Source organism: Aspergillus nomiae (assembly GCF_001204775.2).
Source record: "Aspergillus nomiae NRRL 13137 chromosome Unknown contig00004, whole genome shotgun sequence".
Classification (NCBI taxonomy): Eukaryota; Fungi; Ascomycota; class Eurotiomycetes; order Eurotiales; family Aspergillaceae; genus Aspergillus; species Aspergillus nomiae.
The window spans coordinates 1-18,939 of NW_015378059.1; the positions used below are offsets into that span (position 1 = coordinate 1).

Genomic DNA, 18,939 nt, shown 5'->3' on the forward strand with positions numbered 1-18,939 from the left:
ACAAAAAAAAACTGGAGTTGGCCGGTTCGGGACGTTTCGTTACTTTGGAGATTTTCTGGAAATTCGATCATGACGTACTATTCCCCCAGACGCGTTCCCAACCTTTCCGAAAACGTTGGTATATAAAGTCTCCCGGCTGCGAGTTCCCCCTTACCCTAATATCACCAACAATTTCTCTTCTCTCACCGTCACCATGGATCCATCGATAATACACACAAAGGGGAAGCTCGAAGACGAGCCGGATACCCTTCATCTCGAGAAAGGCGAACTTGTGGACGATGTGACCCACGATCCCGTCTTTGGAGAAATCACGGAAGAAGGGCCGAACTATCGGAATGTGCGTACATTCTTGCCGATAGCAGATGCTCTCACCCCCCGGCATGCAGGGCTAACGACAGGCTAGGTCGGCTTTCTGGGGACCGTCGTGCTCATGATGAAGACGCAGATCGGGCTGGGTGTTCTTTCCATACCGACAGCCTTCGATGTCCTCGGCATGGTCCCCGGCGTGATCGTTCTAATCGCGATTGCCGTGATCACGACGTGGTCCGACTATATGGTCGGTTCCTTCAAGTTGCGTCATCGCGAAGTTTATGGTATTGATGATGCTGGGGCGTGATGTTTGGTACCCCGGGGCGCGTCGTTCTGGCAGCCGCATTTTGCCTCTGTAAGTCACTCCGAATCAACATGTGGCCAACCACATGCCTGACTGACAGGACGGTAGACTGGATCTTCGTTGCGGGCTCTGGTATTCTCGGAATTTCGATTGGCCTGAATGCAGTCTCCACCCACGGTGCCTGCACCGCGATCTTTGTGGCGGTTGCCGCGATCTTGGGCTTTGCCTGTAGTAGCATCCGAACCCTTGGGAAGATCACTTGGCTTGCATGGATTGGACTGCCATGTATTTTGGTTGCCAGTAAGTTACCATGGTCAATGGCCATCGTCGATGTGTGAAATCATCCAGGCGATGTCTAACACGTTTTGTAGTCCTCATTGTCACCATCGCCGTTGGCGTCCAAGACCGTCCGCCCACCGCACCACTCACAGATGAACCGTGGGTCTCGGATTTCAAAATCATCGGCCATCCGACCTTTGCTCAGGGGATCACCGCAGTGAGCTCACTCGTCTTCGCCTTCTCCGGTACCCCGGGCTTTTTCTCAATTGTATCTGAAATGCGGGATCCACGCAAGTTCACCCCAGCATTGCTCATCTGTCAAGCTGTCGTGACTGCGGTCTATATCACCATTGGCTGTGTAGTGTACTACTATTGTGGGTCCTATGTCGCCTCGCCAGCCCTCGGCTCTGCTGGCGGTATGATCAAGAAGATCGCCTATGGAATTTCCTTGCCAGGCTTGATCGTTACGACGACGATTGTTTCTCATGTAAGGCAGATCCCGCTGGACCAGCCGTGACACCAGAGCTAATCATTGACCTCCTCAAACAGATCCCAGCGAAATATATCTTCGTCCATCTGCTCCGCGGCTCCAAACACCTCATCAGCAATACCGTCACGCACTGGGCTGTTTGGCTCGCCTGCACCCTTAGTATCACTGTCATTGCCTATATCATTGCCAGTGCAATCCCGGTGTTTGACGGTCTTGTGTCTCTCATCGGCGCCCTACTGGGCACGATGATGTGCTTCCAGCCCATGGGTTGCATGTGGCTCTATGATAACTGGCACAAGCGCAAGGAGGGCCCCGTCTCGAAACAATGGTGGTTCATGGTGTGCTTCAGTGTCTTTGTAGTCGTTTCAGGAACCTTCCTGACCGTGGCAGGAACCTACGGTTCCGTGGTTGGGATTATGGACTCATACAAGACCGAAGGCGGCTCTGCAGCTTTCACCTGCGCAGACAATTCGGGGTCCGTATGAAATGTATATACAACAACGGGATTTATGAATGATTGACTAAACGATAAAATATGAAAATTCAATATAAAAACACTAAGAACGTTTCTATCGTGCTCATTGTAGCGGGGATGCAGTTTCAAGTACATCACAGTTTGCGAAAGGAAGGATCGTCTCCAATGGTGTCGGGTGGATGTGAAGGGTAGAATCCTATTAGATGAAGGACACACTTCTAGACCACGGAGAGAGCGATAAAGGCAATAATATTGTAGTACGGCGTCGGACGGTCTATTTCTTATGGTCGTCGCTCACCAATCGTGCAGTGCGTCTTGAAATATACACGAGCCAAACTGACGGCGCTGTGTCATGGATATATATCACATATAAAACAGGACGTAATAAAGCGTAAGTTGTATCCTCCAGCCCTTCCGTTCGCATGGTATTATTGGGGCATGACCTTTAGCATTCAATGACCTTCAATCATGGCTTTGTAACAGTTTGGTTATTGATGGTGTGCTTGGTGTGTCTCACCGCGATCTGGACACCAGACCCAATGAAAAGAGGGTAAGAGTCAGAATCTAAAACCAGGAAGTTTCTTGGCGTGGATCAGCGGTTCTTTATATGTAATTCGAGACTCAGCCCACGAGTATGAAATAGGTTTACCGACCACATACTACTGATCTAAAGGCTAATTCGATCAAGCCAGTGAAATCAAGGTATTCAAGCGAACTGGGTATAATCTGAAGAAACCTAACGATCAAGCACAATCCATGAATCGAGTGCCTGAGGTAAAACAGCCCCCAATCTCGATACACCGGACTCATGTGCTTGTGCATTTACGACGGGCCTAGCAGATATAGTGTGGTGGATACAGGCCAATTAGCCATATTATTGGGCATGATAGGACTATTTAAGATAGTCTGCTGAACCTGGATTGGTGGTTCAAGCCTTAATTAGACGATAGTGGCCCTCCTTTACTCCAAACGTCCATAAGAGAGCCGATCCCAAAGCTTACCGGCGGTCATCACAACGCCGGTGTTTTTAGACTGCATAAGTGTGATTGTGACGGTTTGGCGGGCTTCATCACTGGTCGCAGGTCAGCGCAGCGTCATCTGTCGGAGTGAAATGGATATTATGGAGACATAACCGATTAAATTGATGACCATGTCCTCCCCAGCTGACGCGAAATGATTATGGTCAAAGTTCTTCTTGCGCCCACTCCGTCGCAATGGTCCGTTGATCCACCTTCGGTGCCGGAATGACCAAGGTACCTCAGAGAGCTAACCATGGACAGCACACTATAGGAGCGGATTCCAGTAGAAGAGGATCCAAACTCTGCACCACAGGTTATTTTCTCCCCCGATAACCGGGATGTCAAATCCGCGTCGCACGTTGTCTCGATCCCCGATCCAACACCTTATGTCTTCGTGCCGGATCCAAACGAAAAGTACTTGGATTCCACCGCGCAAAGCTATGGCATAGATCCTTCCATACCAAAGAATGCGCCAATAGCGCCACTCGCGAACAATCAGGCGCCAAACAAGAAGAAATGGATCTGGATAGTCGTCGCGGCAGTAGCGTTCGTGGTTATTGTGATCGCGGCGGTTGTGGGAGGAGTTGTTGGCAGTCGCAATGCTCACAAGGACAGCGTTTCAAGGTGCTTTCTGCCTCCCATGTTCATATTCACGCCAAAGCACATGGTTAACTCTCCCGCATTAGTGATACGACTGCGACTGCCATATCGTCATCATCCGTTCAAAACACGACCCGCAGCTCATCCACAACTTCCACGTCGACATCTACGAGTACCACACTCACCAACACCACATCCACCAGTACCACCGCGAGTCCTACTGAGACAAACTTTGGGGCGACCATCCACATGTTCGCGAACGATACCTGTGGTGGAACGGACGATTCCTTCTCCGTCCTGAACTCCAACTCGCAGAAGTGCGTCGTTGTTCCGTCGAATAAACGCTCGATTCAAGTGAGCCAGAACGAGTATGTCTCGGAATTCACTAGCCCTAAGGTTCAAGAGCTAACAATATCCCAGTGGCTGCAACGTGGTCACCTGGAGTGGCAGCAACTGTGCCGGCAGTTCGTACATAGTGCCAGACACGGACTGCCATGCGGTTCTGTATGCGGCCGTGTCTGTGGATTGTTAACATAGTAGAATACGCCCATATCAGTATGGAGTATTGTAGCATAGAGCCAGTCGAGAGGGGTGAGGATATATCAATAATGACAAGACTAAATCCACGATTCGCATGACAAGTTTCGCACTTCCCGCGCACGTATTTTGGAAGCAAAGACACCAGTGTGGGTGCTAGATAGAGTTACCATGGCTCCACTAGCATCAATCCTTTTTCGTTAGTGATACAGCTGGAACTGATTAATAAGTGGGCTGATGTGCTATGTGTGCTGCTATTCTGGTATTTCTACGACTAGACCTCGTCCACGATCAAAGTATGAAAAAGACGACAAGCAATGCCACTTGAACTAAGCAGTAGCGGAGCTATTAGGGTATATCAGAGTTGATGGTAGAGCCCCCCGAATCATATTTTATAGTACAGATTCAATATAAAACAATGATGGGATATGAAACTTAAGCCGATATAAATACCTTCTTCTCCATACCCGTCTCCGAGATTGACATGGTATATGTCTTCTGCCAGTATTTACTATGCCTAAACTGAGTAGTGAAAATGCCAGCCTGGACTATGTCCTTTCTAGTTTATGAAGCTCTGTACTCAGACACGTCTATAATCCGTTCGACCATGTCGGAGTCTCCCTAGACACGCTTCCTATCTTCATTATTGACGAACCCGAAGGCACGTTTCAGAGGGAAGAGCTCGTTGACCTCCCTCGCCAAACCATCCATACATTCAGCTACATTCTGTAGCAGACGTAGATCTTCATCAGCTGTCGATGCCATGGGATCACGAACCAGACCACTTGCTAAATGCGCATGAGCGATATATGCTCGGTAGCCGCCAAGAATGAGGGACATGGCTTCTGGTCGAGGTAACCTCAAAGTGTGGATCATGTAAGTTCGTCAACGCGGTTTGTATCGATGTTACTCTCTATTTCATGTGCACCATGTGCGATAGTCAGCCTCCGTCTCGGGTTATATGGCGACTTTATCATTCCCCAAGCCCTTTTGAATGACTGGATTGGCCAGCTGCGGTGGATAAATCCTTTATTTTAAGTCTAGGAGAGTCTTTCCCTTAGTGAGTTTGTTGGGCGTAAGATAGGGCCCGACTAATACATATTATATCTAGAATTGAAGTAGCCCCTAGATAAAGGCAAGAGTATTGAATGATAAGAGATGTGTGAGTAGAGATAATAGACTAGAATTATTAATACTGTGACAGTTATCTACAATTTTATATCGAGTATTTTTTCGATTGTGATTGGCGCCGCAGTTTTCTCTCTTGAATGCCCGAATGCGGTAAATTCGCAACTTCTCGTCAACCTCCACATGAAATCGACGAGTTTCCGGTCCGTTCGGTCTTACAACCTTTCTCGCTCCCGAAATCTCTTCCTATTACCCCCATATGGAAAGTCCCCGTATACACCCATATCAGGTGTCGTGTATCCACTATTCCAATGCTTTCACTTGTTCCGTCTGGGGGCTATATCTAAAGGGCCGCTCCCCCATGCCCACTTCACACCTTGGGAACATAGTACTTCGTCTTCTGGGAGCTGACACGACCAACACCATTTGAGTCAGTAATTCAGATAACATCAAATACAATGACTTCGCGGGACGGTTATCACTGGACTGCGACGACAGGTCTACGCCAAGGTGTGCCATCGATTAGTGTTATCTCGCCACCTACGAACGTTCTGTCAACAACAGAGGACTGGGACGTAGTTGTTGTCGGGGCCGGATATTCGGGCCTCACGGCATCGCGAGATGCTTGTCTCGCGGGTACATTAGCCCTTTTGTCAGTTGGAGACGGACAGGTACGCTGACCTTGACCATAACCACAGGACTTAAGGTACTTCTGATAGAGGCGCGCGATCGTATTGGCGGTCGCTCCTGGTCGTCCAACATCGACGGGTATCCCTTTGAAATGGGAGGAACTTGGCTAAGCTGGGGCCAACCTCATATTTGGCGAGAAGTTTCCCGGTATCAAATGAGAAGCGAGCTGGAACCATCCTTTGATTTCTCTCGGGGAGTGAATCATTTTGAACTGCGCACTAGCACCCAAGGCTCATCAATCTTTAGCCATTTAGAAGAGGTGTGTGCATCCCAGAATGAGAACCATTCCCCATTAAGACCCTTCGTTGACCGTCAACAGGATGCCCTTCTCGCCGGTGCACTGCAGAAATTCGTCGATGTAGACGGTGCGATGGGCCGGGAGATCATTCCCTACCCGCACGACGCCTTCCACAACCCGGCGGCCCGGCAATACGATAACATGTCGGCTTTGGATCGTCTCAATGGACTGGCTCAGTCACTTACGCCACATGAGCGCGCAGTATTAGAGAGCTTCATTCTGCTCTGCAGCTGTGGGACTCTGGAAACTACAAGCTTCTTTGAATTCCTTCATTGGTGGGCTTTATGCGACTACTCCTACAAGGGGTGTTTGCAGCATCTAATTTCATACAAGTTCAAGGGTGGGCAATCCAGCTTCGCTATCAAGTTCTTTCGTGAGGCAATGGCGACTGGCCGGCTATCATATGCCTTCAACAGCCCAGTTCAGTCGATCGATGACCATGGCAACAGGGTTGTGTTGAAAGCTCGCGATGGTCGCCAGTATAGTGGCGCCCGTCTGATCTCTACCATTCCGTTGAACGTCCTAAGCTCCGTCATGTTTTCGCCTCCACTGAGTCCAGAACGCACAGCAGCCGCCAATATCGGACATGTGAACCAATGTGTCAAGGTCCATGCAGAGGTTGCGAGTCCGGACATGCGGTCCTGGTCGGGAATTTCGTACCCTTTTAACAAGCTTGCCTACGCCATAGGCGATGGTACTACGCCCGCGGGAAACACACACATTGTGTGCTTCGGCGGTGCACATAACCACATTCAGCCCGAAGAAGATATTGATGAGACCAAAAGGGCCGTGGAAAATATGTCCCCTGGGAACATGGATATTAAGCGATTGGTGAGTTTCACACGTGGCATATGTTGGAAAGAAATTGCTAACTTCCAACCCTGTAGGTCTTTCACAACTGGTGCAAGGATGAATTTGCCAAGGGCGCATGGTTCTTCGCGCCTCCTCAGCTTCTGTCCAAATCCTTGGACGCACTCAGGCGTCGGCATGGAAACGTGCTCTTTGCGAACTCTGACTGGGCGGTTGGCTGGCGCAGCTTCATTGACGGCGCTATTGAGGAGGGCACCCGGGCGGCGATGACTGTGACAGAGGAGTTGCGCCAGCTCCATGCCGTTCGTTCTCATTTGTAGATGTCCCCGCCTGCTATGTAGTATGATTGGTTAAAACAATATTATAATATCTGTCAATGAGGCCCCCTTGCGTATCACTCGTGGAGTTGAAATGTGGCGTGTTGTACGCAATGCAGTATTATCTACCTGGTTCTCCTAGGTGGCGACGACTCGTAGCTCAAAAGATGATACCTTGTATTATGGTTCCTCAGATATCATTGGACTTACAGGGTCCTTCACGTACCAGTCTTTGCCTTTTCCAAGTTGCGTAAAGGAGGCTTACGGACGCGAATTCATTCCGTGACTTCCATCCTTTGGCTAGGGCTATTCTCTTCTTTTTTACCCAATTTGGTAATCTGTGGAAACTTAATGCGAACCCCGCAAAAGCCACGAACCGCTCGTGAGGGTCACTCTTCGTTGATACCTTGATATATAAACTCTCTGTTGAGCACTCATGGGACTTAAACAATGGCTATGCTTTGTTGGTACTCGTATCCTAATCTCTTGTCTACCAGCAACTCTCGGGCCTCTCTTCTATAGTACACGATGGACTCGTCCGAAACGAATCCCAAGCACGGTATGGACTGGGCCATCCCTGGGATAGCAAGATGCACGTCACTAATTTAGCTTCATTGACTCAGCACAATGTCTCGATGCCGAAAGACGTGAGTGTCTGCTAGGTTATCCACATCCACGTAAATCACTCTGACTCATTTTTGTCCTACACAGAATCCATCCAACACGGTGACCTAACCTGCCTGGATGGACTCAACTTTCAGCTAGAGGGCACACGCAAGCTGACCCCCTTACAAACGATATCCGCTAGCTGGATTATATGTGACAGCTGGGCAGGTGTTGCTGCCACAGTTGCTCTTGCCATCGTCCAGGGTGGGCCCGTAACTCTGGTTTATGGCTTAATTCTGATCTTCTTTCTGGTCGGTGCTTGTACCCTGACCCTGGCAGAGCTAGCAAGCGCCTATCCAACAGCTGGCGGGCAGTATCATTGGACGAGCGTTTTGGCTCCCAGACCGCTGAGTCGAGCATTGGTATGTCCCTTCCTTCACCAGATACAAACCCAGGGAAACATTGATGTGGTATGCAGAGTTACTGTTGTGGTGTCTCCAACATGCTTGCCTGGATCGCTATCTGCACCGGGATCGCAATCATTCCAGCACAACTTATCCTCGGGATTGTCCTCTTCTATGACTCGGAGTATCAATCGCAGCCATGGCACTACTTTCTCATCTACCAGTCTATTAATGGGCTGGTACTATTGTATAATACAACCCTGTTAAAGAAGTCCCTGTGGTTTCATGACGTATCCTGTACGCCTCCGCCGTGCTAGACCCGATATCAAACTACGACATCTAATCAAACTACAGTCTTTGTGACCCTCACAAGTTTCGTCATTATCATGGTAACTTGTCTTGCTCGCTCAGCCTCTCACTATCAGCCGTCAGATACCGTATGGGCAACCTTTCTCAATGGTAGCGGATGGAACTCAGGTGGAGTAGCCTTCCTCACCGGGCTTGTTTCTCCCAATTACATGTACGCAGGTATTGACGGTGCTTTGCACTTGGCGGAAGAGTGCCAGAATGCAACAACTGCCGTTCCTCGAGCTTTGATGAGTACCCTAGTTATTGGCTTTATCACCTCCTTTGCCTTCATGGTCACAATGCTATATTGCACTAGTGATTTGGATGCTGTGGTAGCCTCATCCACCGGGTCAGCTGCCGTGGCCTACCCTTCTGATTTTGTACGCTGGGACGCCAGTCTAACATGGTCGACAGAGTTCCCATTTACGAAATGTGGTATCAGGCGACACGCTCCCCCTCGGCTGCTACTGTGTTCGTTTGCCTCCTTGTGCTCGCAGCCATCTTTGCTCTCACTGGTGCTCAGCAAACAGCATCACGCCTTACCTGGTCGTTGGCGAGAGACCGAGCCCTCATCGGTAGTCAATGGATCGGAGAGTTACACGACAGCCTAGAGGTCCCTGTCTGGGCTCTCATGTTCAACTATGCTGTTATGTTCCTCATCGGATGCATCTACTTAGGCTCATCATCTGCATTCAATGCCTTTATCGGGACTGGCTTAGTTCTACAGCACATTTCGTACGCTTTCCCGGCAGTCATGTTGCTGTATCGCTGCCGATCGGCGATCTGGCTGCCAGATGTCCGCCCCTTCCGGTTACCCAGCCTTGTGGGGTGGGCGGCCAATCTGACCACAGTCTGCTTCGCGGTGTTGGTGTTGATCTTCTACGACTTTCCGACTGTGATGCCAGTTACTGGGAGTAACATGAGTGAGTTTGACTACTACCTGTTCTCTTGTGCCCAGTAGGGTTTGTTGACCGCTGGAATGTGGCTGCTAGATTATACGCCTGCGGTCCTCGGTGCCATGACTATTGTAGCTGGCATAAATTGGGTGGTGTATGCCCGAAAGTGGTATCAGGGCCCACGACTTCGCAGGTTTCGTGAGGAAGGCGGGAAATGATTCTCGATATGGGGTAATATTGCATGCATTTGCGACTACTATTGTTTGTTTTTAGTGGGTTTTTTGTAGCCAAACCTTGAAAGGATAGAGCTGGAATAGAACTGCTCCATGATATGCATAATAGGAATCCAGTACTTTCCATCATAGAGGTAGTAGCTTGTGTTAGTCGGCAAGACGGAGCATCAACATAGATTGAAAAGACACTCCGGAGTATCATTTCTCCGGAATGATAAGATAAGCTTGCCTGGGACTAACCGCAAGAGGGCAAAGGCGGATTTCCCCCGCAAAAAGCCGCCAGCAGCTCCAACAACCGGCGTGGAAGCGTTACTACTACCTTACCATCGCATTGCATACCAGTCTGTGGCATCAGACTAAATGACCCCCAAAGGTGTTAAGAATCGAGGTGCGTTCTCACATACCGTCGTCCTTCCAAACACTTCACAATCGACTGGCTAACGGGCTCCTGCAGGGTGTTTCCAGTGTACCAAGCGTCGGATTGTATGCGACGGCGCCCACCCGACCTGCTTAAAGTGCCAGAAAAAAGGAATTGAATGCTCGGGACTGGGTCGCTTCCGCTTCTCTTCAGGTGTAGCCGCCCGCGGCAAACTAAAGGGATGTGCGATTCCCACCACAGTGCCGTCTGAATCGGAAGGGAATACCCAGTCACCCACGGGGGTTCCAAGGCCCCAGAAGATACGATGGAAGAACGATGGTCCAAACCGTACCAAGCGGAAGCCAGGCGCAGCAGCCACAAAGGCTAAAACACATCCGACCGTGGGAGATGGGAAGAGTCACCAAGCTTGGCTTGAATCCGCATCTCAGAACCAATCCGCAGTTCCTGGTCCCACTGAAAACGAAGTGGCAGCAGATGCACTATGTGAAGGCTCTCAAGCTGCGCCACTCCTGTGCCCAGAGGCCGACACGATCCTGCAGGACCAACTGGAGTGGCAAGGAAGCTTCGATCACTCCAATGCGGACGAAGAAGAATGTTGTAATGACGAGTCGTCACCAGCTCCAGCCTCGTGCAGCACTATAATTCCATGGATCCCTTCTTTAGGTCCTCAGGATCGAATGTATCTTTCACATTGTAAGTTGCACCTCTCCTGGTGCCTACCTACCAGTGGCTAAATACATGCCAGTCGCAAGTGAAGTGGCCCCCGTCATGGTCATCTTCGATAATGTTTCCAATGGCTACCGGGATATTTTCTTACCTCTAGCTTGCGAAGATGAGGTTCTGCGTGGGGCCATTCGAGTCGTGGCGGCCCAGCACTTGGCTTTACAACACGCCAGTTTTCATGAAATAGCAGAAATGGGCCGTGCGGCAATCATTTCCCGGCTTCGACGCGATTCCTTACAGGCATCATCGGACAGCATTGTTAATCTTCGTACGTGGGCAACTTTGATTGTCCTGCTAGTGGGTGAAACCATCACAGGCAGTCCCGAGTACTCTCATCTGCTGCGCACATTGCTCTCCTTGATGCCGAGCCTCTGTCAAATGGAGGCGACTCCAGCTTATCGCTTTCTTATACAGCAAACCCACATGTGAGCCTTGTCGCGCTGCCTAATCGTTGATTGACGCTGATGTCTTATACAGGTTTCAATTTCTCGGACAGCCGTTGCTCAATGAAACCCAAGGCATGGATGCCCTAGGCTTTCACCCTACTCGCTACCTCGACTGGACCGACTATCAACTTCCCCCCGAGTCGAGGCACAATAGGGTTCTTTGGGTGGTCCGACAGGCCTTTATTGAAGCTTCCCAGATTTATATCCTCCGAGCCACTACCAACCTCGACCTATGGGATAGACTCGAGAGCTTGAAACAGCTGGTGTCACGCATCGACCCTGACGAGCAGGGTGCTCATGCCCTTGTTTGGGTGTGCTTCATCGCCGCTGCGGATTCTACTGATCCCGAGCACCGGCATTATTTCACCGAACGGATGAACCAGGTCTTCGCAAAGACAAAGTTTCAAAATATTGTTGCAGCTGTGCGGACGCTACCGGACATTTGGGCGCAACAGGGCTCCGGGCGCTGGACGTCGAACTTAATTCAGCTAACCCCCACGCTCATTATGTAAAGTACTTCCACTTGCTGATCGGGTATCAATACGCTCTTTCAGTAGTAAGATACTCCCGGGACAGACTAGACTTATATAGTCAGTTAGAGACACCAACCGTTGTCAACGCTTTAAAATCTCCTCGTGACTGCGACAAATCGCCTTCCAAAAACATGACAGGAGAACCTTTAGTTGGCCAGATAACGTGTTATGGTTACGAAATTGCCTATCTCAACTCAGAGAACACGCGGATGTCAACTCCAGTGCCGACAGTGACCTGTGGATGGGAGTTACATGGCACCCGCCCGGGTGATGGATCTGGGGCACTGGTGTGGAGTGACAGCCGGGAGCTGCGACGCCTCGGGCCCACTGATCTCGCGGTGCGACTATCTTTGCGACCACACCCTAGCCCAAGAAGGCTTTCCGGTTCCAGCAGATGGGATTACACCATTGGTTGAACTACCGGGATGATCCAAACTGGAGAGAGACTGTCAAACATTTGACACGCAATAAGCTTGGTTGCCAATGGGTGATCGAAGTGGGCAGTCCTCAGGCCATCAAGCAATCGTTCAAGTGTGTTGCCCGTGGCGGAGAAATTGGTATTGTCGGTTGTTTGACCGGGCAAGGACTCGTCGAGGATGGTCCGACGTTTTTGGAGCCGCGTAATTCGAGCCTCGGAGCTTAACCAGCGCATAAGAGCTCCCTTACACGGCGACACCTCGCCAATCCAGCTCCAAGATATCGACAAAGTCTTCGAGACGATGAATAACTCCAGCATTCGCTTCCTTCCTGTATTAAGCCTTACTTTATGAATCATTACGGGGCAGTTTATCTGCACTCAGCCCTGAGGTTGGAAGTCTAGTGCTAGCTAGGCCTAGAGATATAGAGATAGTGTGAATGAATAATAATGCCGTTTGCGTGGTTATTGACTATAGATTCCAAGGTTGTTTCAATAAAGGTCAAGCACATCCTGCCGAAGATCACTACCCTCAACCACCATTTGATCCCTCAGGAAGGACCTGGTCTGTCTCCCAATCAACTGCACGAGTAAATCTTACTGGTTGTTGACGGGTCCGATTTACTTGGAGATCAAAGACGTCCATGCGCTGGTAGCCACCGGCAGTATCGTGGTATTGTTTGCCCTCGATACAGTCGGTCAAATTAACATCAGCGTACAGCATCCCTTCCCGAGCTTGTAGGAAATCAACCGAATGCTGAGCCGACGTAGCTTCATCTATCCAAAACCCCCGTATCGGTGCCCCCGTTGGGTCGAGAAACATAGTCGCCGCTCGTTGGGATTGCTCCAAGGACTGTTTTAGGCCAGACGAACCAGAGGAGACGATCTCAATCGCATCGGGTCCCAATAGCCTGGCACAGAGGATCCCGAAGCATTTGGCCTCGAAGCAATGGGCGGCCGCGCGGATTCTGTTCGCGGCGACATTGTCATAGTTTGCCTTTCCTGTAGCGTCGGGCTGTGGCTTGTGCTCTTCCGTCGTGGATTGCGATGGCAACCAGGTCGGCCATACAGCCGGCCAGGTCGAGATATGGATCTGCTCGCCCTGAGCGATAAGAACATATCGAGCCAAAGGATTAGTATTCTCCCCACAAATAAGGGCCCCAATCTTGCCGAACTCCGTCTCTGCCACCCGTAATCCGTAGCCATCCCCAGGCGACCAAGTCAGCTTCTCAAAGAACGTCGGCACGAGTTTCCGGTGATGGACGAGAACGTTGCCCTGACTGCCAATGATCATGTTCGAGTTAAATAAGGTCGCACTGCTGGTGCGGACCTTCTCCGAGAAGCCAAGGCTGACGGTGACGTTGCATTTCCTCGCCGTCGCGCGAACCGCCTGCATCTCCTCGCCGTCTGCGTGGATGGATTCCCGGACCATCCGCTGGAAGAGGTCATGGTTCTCAGTCGGTGGGCGCAAGGCGCTCCAGATGGGGAATGCCGATATGAAAGATTCCGGAAACGCGACGAGGTTGGCCTTGTTTCTAGCGGCCTGTTCGATCAAGCGGATTGCTTTGTGCGTTGTTTCTTGAGCGGAGAGGAAGATGGGAGCGACGTGGGCGGCGGCAAGTCGCACCTGAGTGGCCATGGTCACCGATCAAATCAGTGAGGAAAGAAGCGTCTTACGAGGAGACAGCCGGCGCTAACATATATATACCAAGGGCCATTATGCTTCTCCAAGCCTACCCCAAGCCAAGTAAACTTAACTGAGCAGTGAGAGAGGATCTCTTTTCTACTATAGCCGGTTCAGAACAGAGATGCAGATATCTTACACGACATTACATGAGGCTATGTCGCCAGAGAGAAGGACAGGCCACAGTCATGTCTCTTATGAACCATCTTCCTTCCAACTCCCAGGGCTTCCGGAGGTCAGTGACGAACATTCAACATATCCCCGGCTCGGACTATCTGGTCCTCCGAGGCTCCAATCGGGTCTGGCGGTCCGTTCCGCTCCCGTTCCGCTTTCTTTCCGCGTCTAACCAAGCATGTTCGCATCCCAGACTCAAGTTAAAGAGACTCAGCTTGTAGTCTTGTCACCAGCTCTAGTTGCTCCACTATGGAAAATGGGTCCATCAGCGTGCACTGGATGTAACCTTACGGACTACTAAAAACCAGCCACCCTTTGGTGAACGGCTTTTGCATTGCAAGTGATTATCCCACCCTCCCACTCCGCCAGTTATGGATTGTCCTGCTAGAAGATTCCCTCTGCGTCGACCAGCTAATCATGTTCCCCCTATACCGCGATGGTATACACACTTTGCAAACGGCCTAGACAGAGTTTTCACTGCTTACATTGGGATTCAACAACATAATGGGCCCGACACGGGGCGAACTCAGTGTCTTGCAGCGATCGAGCTCTGGCTTGCTGAAAACCAGAACAACGCACCGGCTGCGATGGAGCGATTCAAGGTCATCGACGGAGATGACGCTCCGGAGTCACTCATTTTTGTATGCTACTGGGACAACGAATCAAAGTACGAGGAGGGTATCAGAGCATTGAATCTCACTCAGCTATACCAAGAGCTTGAGAAATCGGTCCAACCGACGGTGGGTCTCTGGTGTGAGAGGTTTGTCAGCCACGTCTCTCGTTTGGAGACAAACTATTCGGGAACAGACTATCTGCCTGGCCTGGCTCGACTACCGGGCACAAAGACCGTAGAGCATTCATACTCGGCATACTGGGGCGCTGCTCGGGATCGAATCCCTGATTCGGCATTTGATCTCTTTGAGCAGGATGACAATCCCACAGCAGCAGCTGTTTCTCATAATATGCCAACCTCCTTAGGCAGGCACCTCACGGGTACCAACTTCCAGAACATGGTCCATATACGGACTGGTCAATTCTGGAACAACTGCGACGAGGATGAGAGGCGTTCCTACGAAGACAAACTGGAACCGACACTCCGGGAAGGCCTACTATACTTATGGCAGAACCCCGGCGAGACGGGCTCAATGGGACTGAGATACCTAACTAACATTCCTACTTCTTCGCCCCAGTGGTTGGGACAGTCAAACGAATCCTGCGTGACTGGATTCTTCAGAAGCCTTGCTGATCTGGAAACCTGGGCCAAGAAACACCCATCGCATCTGGCTATATACACTGGTGCTATTCGACATGCGAAGACCTTTGGGGATAGACGGAAGTTTCGGACATGGCACGAGGTTTCGGTGCTTGAGCGCGGCGATGCGCACTTTGAATATCTCAATTGCCTGCCGCGTACTGGCATGATAAATTGTATATCCCTCACCGAAGTTAGTGATTAACGTCTGATTAATAATTTACGCAAATTGTGATTTCTCAATGAAGGGGCACTACGCTGGATCAGACAGATCAGTAACATACTTCTCTACCTACTTTCGAGATGCTTTCACGTCCTATGGTTCTTCGGTATCTAAAGGCCCTGTGGGACTCTATGCGCTTTTATGTCAATGGGAATGACGGGACAAGTAGGGTAAAAATATCTCTAGCCGGGCTGTAGAGACAACAATGATATGGCGTGGGGGGTAGAGACGTTTGAAACGACATCATCAAGACTCCATGTAATTCTCACAGTTCCTTACGAAGGCACTGATAGCCCATGATGGATCGATTGCGACTTTAAACGGCTTGTGCTGAAAGGCATTAATGACATTCGTGGATATCGATCCAGCATCGTGCGACCCAAAGTGGCTTGAAGACAATGATTGAACAAGATCTTTCGTTATCAACCTACAACACAACCTTAGCTTCATGTGTATCAGGTATGTGGCCCATACGCAATAGCAGCACGTTTTCCGGCATTCAGAAAGCTTGTTCCATTGGACATCGGAAATGTACAAACACTCATGGACATATCCGATAACGATCTGTAGATCCAATCGGAGGCTGGACATTGGCCTCCAGCTTGGCTTCATGTCCATCGCTTGCAGCTGGGCTCCCCCGCAACTTGCTTGGCACTCCATTCTTGACAGCAATTGCGTTTTCGGGGTGGGATACTGTGGGACTGCCTTACCCCAGATTCTCTTGATGCGGAGATGTGGAGACATGAAAGTCTATGTATCAGCTCAAGTCCACCAGATATTCAGGTATAAAAGGAGACATCTCCTTGGGTCGACATGCCCATCCTCTGTCAGCATTCTCCATCCAGCGCTGGCCTTTCCTAAGCAAATCCGGTCATAATGGCAGACTCGTCTCCTCATGCCAGCACCGAGAAGGACAGCTCGAACCATGTCGAGTACCTTGGAGACCCTGAGAAATCTACTTCAGCTACCCCAGAGTATGACAGGTTTGGCTCTTTCGCTAAGGTCGACCCCAAGGAGATTGCCCTGGTGAGGAAGATCGATCTGTACATGATGGTTTGGTCCGCCCCAACCGTTTGGATACTGAGCTATTTTGACGATTACTAGCCGATCCTTTGGCTGATGTACTTCCTGAACTTTCTTGACCGCAACGCAATGGTGAACGGCAAACTCAATAGCCTCTCTAAAGACTTAAACTTGAAGGGAACGGAGTATAATACCTGTATTAGCATTCTCTTTGTTGGGTAATCTCAGCGCGATGGTTCCTTCTACATTACATATACTGACAAGATTGATCTAGATATCTTCTTGGCCAAGTCCCTTCCAACATGCTCCTCAATCGAGTCAGACCTTCGTGGTTTATGGCCGGGTTCATGATGGCGTGGGCACTTGTTTCTACTCTCACATGCCTGGCCAAAGACTATCACAGTATGCTCGTCTGTAGAATACTGCTCGGATTCGTTGAAGCACCATTCTACCCTGGAGCGCTGTTTATGATATCTTTGTTCTACACTCGCAAGGAGGCGACCACCCGCATGGCCATTCTCTATACTGGCAACATGCTCGCCAGCGCTTTTTCCGGTCTAATTGCCGCGGGTATCTTCGCAGGCCTTGATCAGAAGCACGGCCTTGCAGGGTGGCAATGGCTGTTTCTCATCCAAGGGGTGGTAACTGTTGCCGTCGCTATTGTCGCCTTCTTCCTGCTCCCCAACGCACCCCGCTCAACACCATGGCTCACCCCTGAGGAGCGACAACTTGCCAATGAACGGATTAAGCGCGACACTACGCAGAGGGAAGAAGGCACTAGCACGTGGGTTGGCCTCCGCGAAGCCTGTATGGATTACCGCACATGGATCTTTGCCTTGATGTGCAATCTACATCTGTCGGCAAACGGATTCAAGAACTTCATGCCGACCGTGGTGCAGACTCTTGGCTTCAACTCCACGATAACACTAGTTCTCACATGCCCACCATATCTCGTGGCTACGTTCACGTCCATCGCAGTGTCGTGGTCATCGGGACACTTCAACGAGCGTACTTGGCATGTTACCGTTTCGAAGGCCCTCGCGATTGTTGGTTTCGCGGTTGCCTGTGGGACCCTGAATATCGGTGCGCGGTATTTCGCCATGATCCTATTTGTTGGTGCCACCTATGGGGTGAACAATATCAACATCGCGTGGACAGCTGCGACGCTGGGTCAAACTGACGAGAAGAAGGCCGTGGCAATTGCCATCACCAACACATTGGGCAACCTCGCCAGTGTCTACACACCCTACCTCTGGCCTGATAGCGACGCTCCACGATTTTCACTCGCGATGTATTGTAGTATCGGATTTTCGGTCGGAGTGGTCATTCTAGCTTGGATCATGCGAATCATCTTGACGCGAGAGAACAGAAAGCTCCGGGAATTGGACTCGGGAGTGATCAACCTCTATGCCTACTGAAGTTAAATCAGAGTTAGTCAATTTACTGCGCGTTTAATGTCATATGATCGAGGAAAGCACACCTTGCATGTAAGATTGAGGAGTACCAATGCAGTTGACAGCAATCCGAAAGGCGGACTTTTCAGTGAACATGCAACTTCACGAGCGCTAGAGAGGATGCTTCTCGTTTCTCTCACGTTACTCTTTTTGCCCTACTTACACTATCATCTATTTCCACAAGCTATTTCAGCTAGAGTACTGCAAGTTGCGACGACTAATTGGACTAGAGTACCCAGTTGCGGGTTAGGATCGGAAAACCCTAACCCCTCTTGTTTTCCGGGTTGCTTTTCCGGTAGTCCGGAAATCAAAGTAGAAGTGGCTAGTTGGTACTCGTCGCCCATAACAGTGCCCCATTTGCATGTACAACGGCAGACAAACATATCTTGATATTGTGCCTCTACATTGAACCGGTTCTGCTCAGCACATGTGGCCGAGGTTAAATCTGGCCACCCGTTTTTCCTCTTGGGGCTCTTGCTCGGATAAAGCATATAGGCCGCATATAAACGCTATGCATTTGAATGTACAGAAGACAAGTGGCAGCGGATGGCCTAAGCGCCACATTTTCACTTCTTAAACTTTAATAGACCTAAAGTTGGTATTGATGACTTTCGTGAATGGCTCCACAATAGCTAAAAAGAAGTTACGCTGTCCACTGACTCGCAATGGGTGATGTGATCCAAGCGGATTTGGGTATGACGAGTTGTATGCGAAGGCACTCAGCTATTGTAGGAATGCAACATAATGACAGTAACAGTGACCCTCCTGGGGACGAATATGCTTCCCCAGGGCGAGGGATCCAAGCCAGCACGTTTGAGTCGGGGGCTGGGGCCAGGCGGGAATAGTTCCGTTCGCCTAGTAGGATGTGGCATAGTCTCTCAGGTTAATCT

At 50.2% G+C, this 18,939-nt stretch overlaps 7 protein-coding genes across 7 annotated transcripts; 6 read left to right on the forward strand and 1 right to left on the reverse strand.

Moving 5' to 3' along the window:
• Positions 1 to 193: 193 nt before the first annotated feature.
• ANOM_000290 (putative amino acid transporter) lies at positions 194 to 1,867 on the forward strand (the record flags this gene model as incomplete). The annotated part of the gene is made up of 6 exons (XM_015545548.1): positions 194 to 337; positions 404 to 593; positions 650 to 664; positions 722 to 913; positions 985 to 1,379; positions 1,442 to 1,867. 6 exons carry the CDS (start codon positions 194 to 196, stop codon positions 1,865 to 1,867), a joined length of 1,362 nt encoding a protein of 453 aa, XP_015412155.1.
• A 1,163-nt stretch (positions 1,868 to 3,030) lies between these two features.
• Positions 3,031 to 4,008, forward strand: ANOM_000291 (uncharacterized protein; the record flags this gene model as incomplete). Its single annotated transcript, XM_015545549.1, has 4 exons — positions 3,031 to 3,093; positions 3,148 to 3,500; positions 3,563 to 3,844; positions 3,897 to 4,008. The coding sequence occupies 4 exons, from the start codon at positions 3,031 to 3,033 to the stop codon at positions 4,006 to 4,008; spliced, it is 810 nt and encodes a 269-aa protein (XP_015412156.1).
• A 1,591-nt stretch (positions 4,009 to 5,599) lies between these two features.
• On the forward strand, positions 5,600 to 7,259 carry ANOM_000292 (flavin monoamine oxidase family protein; the record flags this gene model as incomplete). Its single annotated transcript, XM_015545550.1, has 3 exons — positions 5,600 to 5,777; positions 5,840 to 6,960; positions 7,017 to 7,259. 3 exons carry the CDS (start codon positions 5,600 to 5,602, stop codon positions 7,257 to 7,259), a joined length of 1,542 nt encoding a protein of 513 aa, XP_015412153.1.
• A 525-nt stretch (positions 7,260 to 7,784) lies between these two features.
• Positions 7,785 to 12,467, forward strand: ANOM_000293 (uncharacterized protein; the record flags this gene model as incomplete). The annotated part of the gene is made up of 12 exons (XM_015545551.1): positions 7,785 to 7,815; positions 7,880 to 7,903; positions 7,968 to 8,284; positions 8,341 to 8,563; positions 8,621 to 8,963; positions 9,029 to 9,537; positions 10,117 to 10,131; positions 10,198 to 10,815; positions 10,868 to 11,270; positions 11,323 to 11,799; positions 11,883 to 12,162; positions 12,216 to 12,467. The coding sequence occupies 12 exons, from the start codon at positions 7,785 to 7,787 to the stop codon at positions 12,465 to 12,467; spliced, it is 3,492 nt and encodes a 1,163-aa protein (XP_015412154.1).
• A 304-nt stretch (positions 12,468 to 12,771) lies between these two features.
• On the reverse strand, positions 12,772 to 13,878 carry ANOM_000294 (carbon-nitrogen hydrolase family protein; the record flags this gene model as incomplete). The annotated part of the gene is made up of 1 exon (XM_015545552.1): positions 12,772 to 13,878. The coding sequence occupies one exon, from the start codon at positions 13,876 to 13,878 to the stop codon at positions 12,772 to 12,774; it is 1,107 nt and encodes a 368-aa protein (XP_015412151.1).
• Positions 13,879 to 14,468: 590 nt separating this feature from the next.
• Positions 14,469 to 15,554, forward strand: ANOM_000295 (phenylacetaldoxime dehydratase family protein; the record flags this gene model as incomplete). Its single annotated transcript, XM_015545553.1, has 1 exon — positions 14,469 to 15,554. The coding sequence occupies one exon, from the start codon at positions 14,469 to 14,471 to the stop codon at positions 15,552 to 15,554; it is 1,086 nt and encodes a 361-aa protein (XP_015412152.1).
• Positions 15,555 to 16,448: 894 nt separating this feature from the next.
• Positions 16,449 to 18,013, forward strand: ANOM_000296 (putative MFS transporter; the record flags this gene model as incomplete). The annotated part of the gene is made up of 3 exons (XM_015545554.1): positions 16,449 to 16,625; positions 16,677 to 16,813; positions 16,870 to 18,013. The coding sequence occupies 3 exons, from the start codon at positions 16,449 to 16,451 to the stop codon at positions 18,011 to 18,013; spliced, it is 1,458 nt and encodes a 485-aa protein (XP_015412149.1).
• Positions 18,014 to 18,939: the final 926 nt, after the last annotated feature.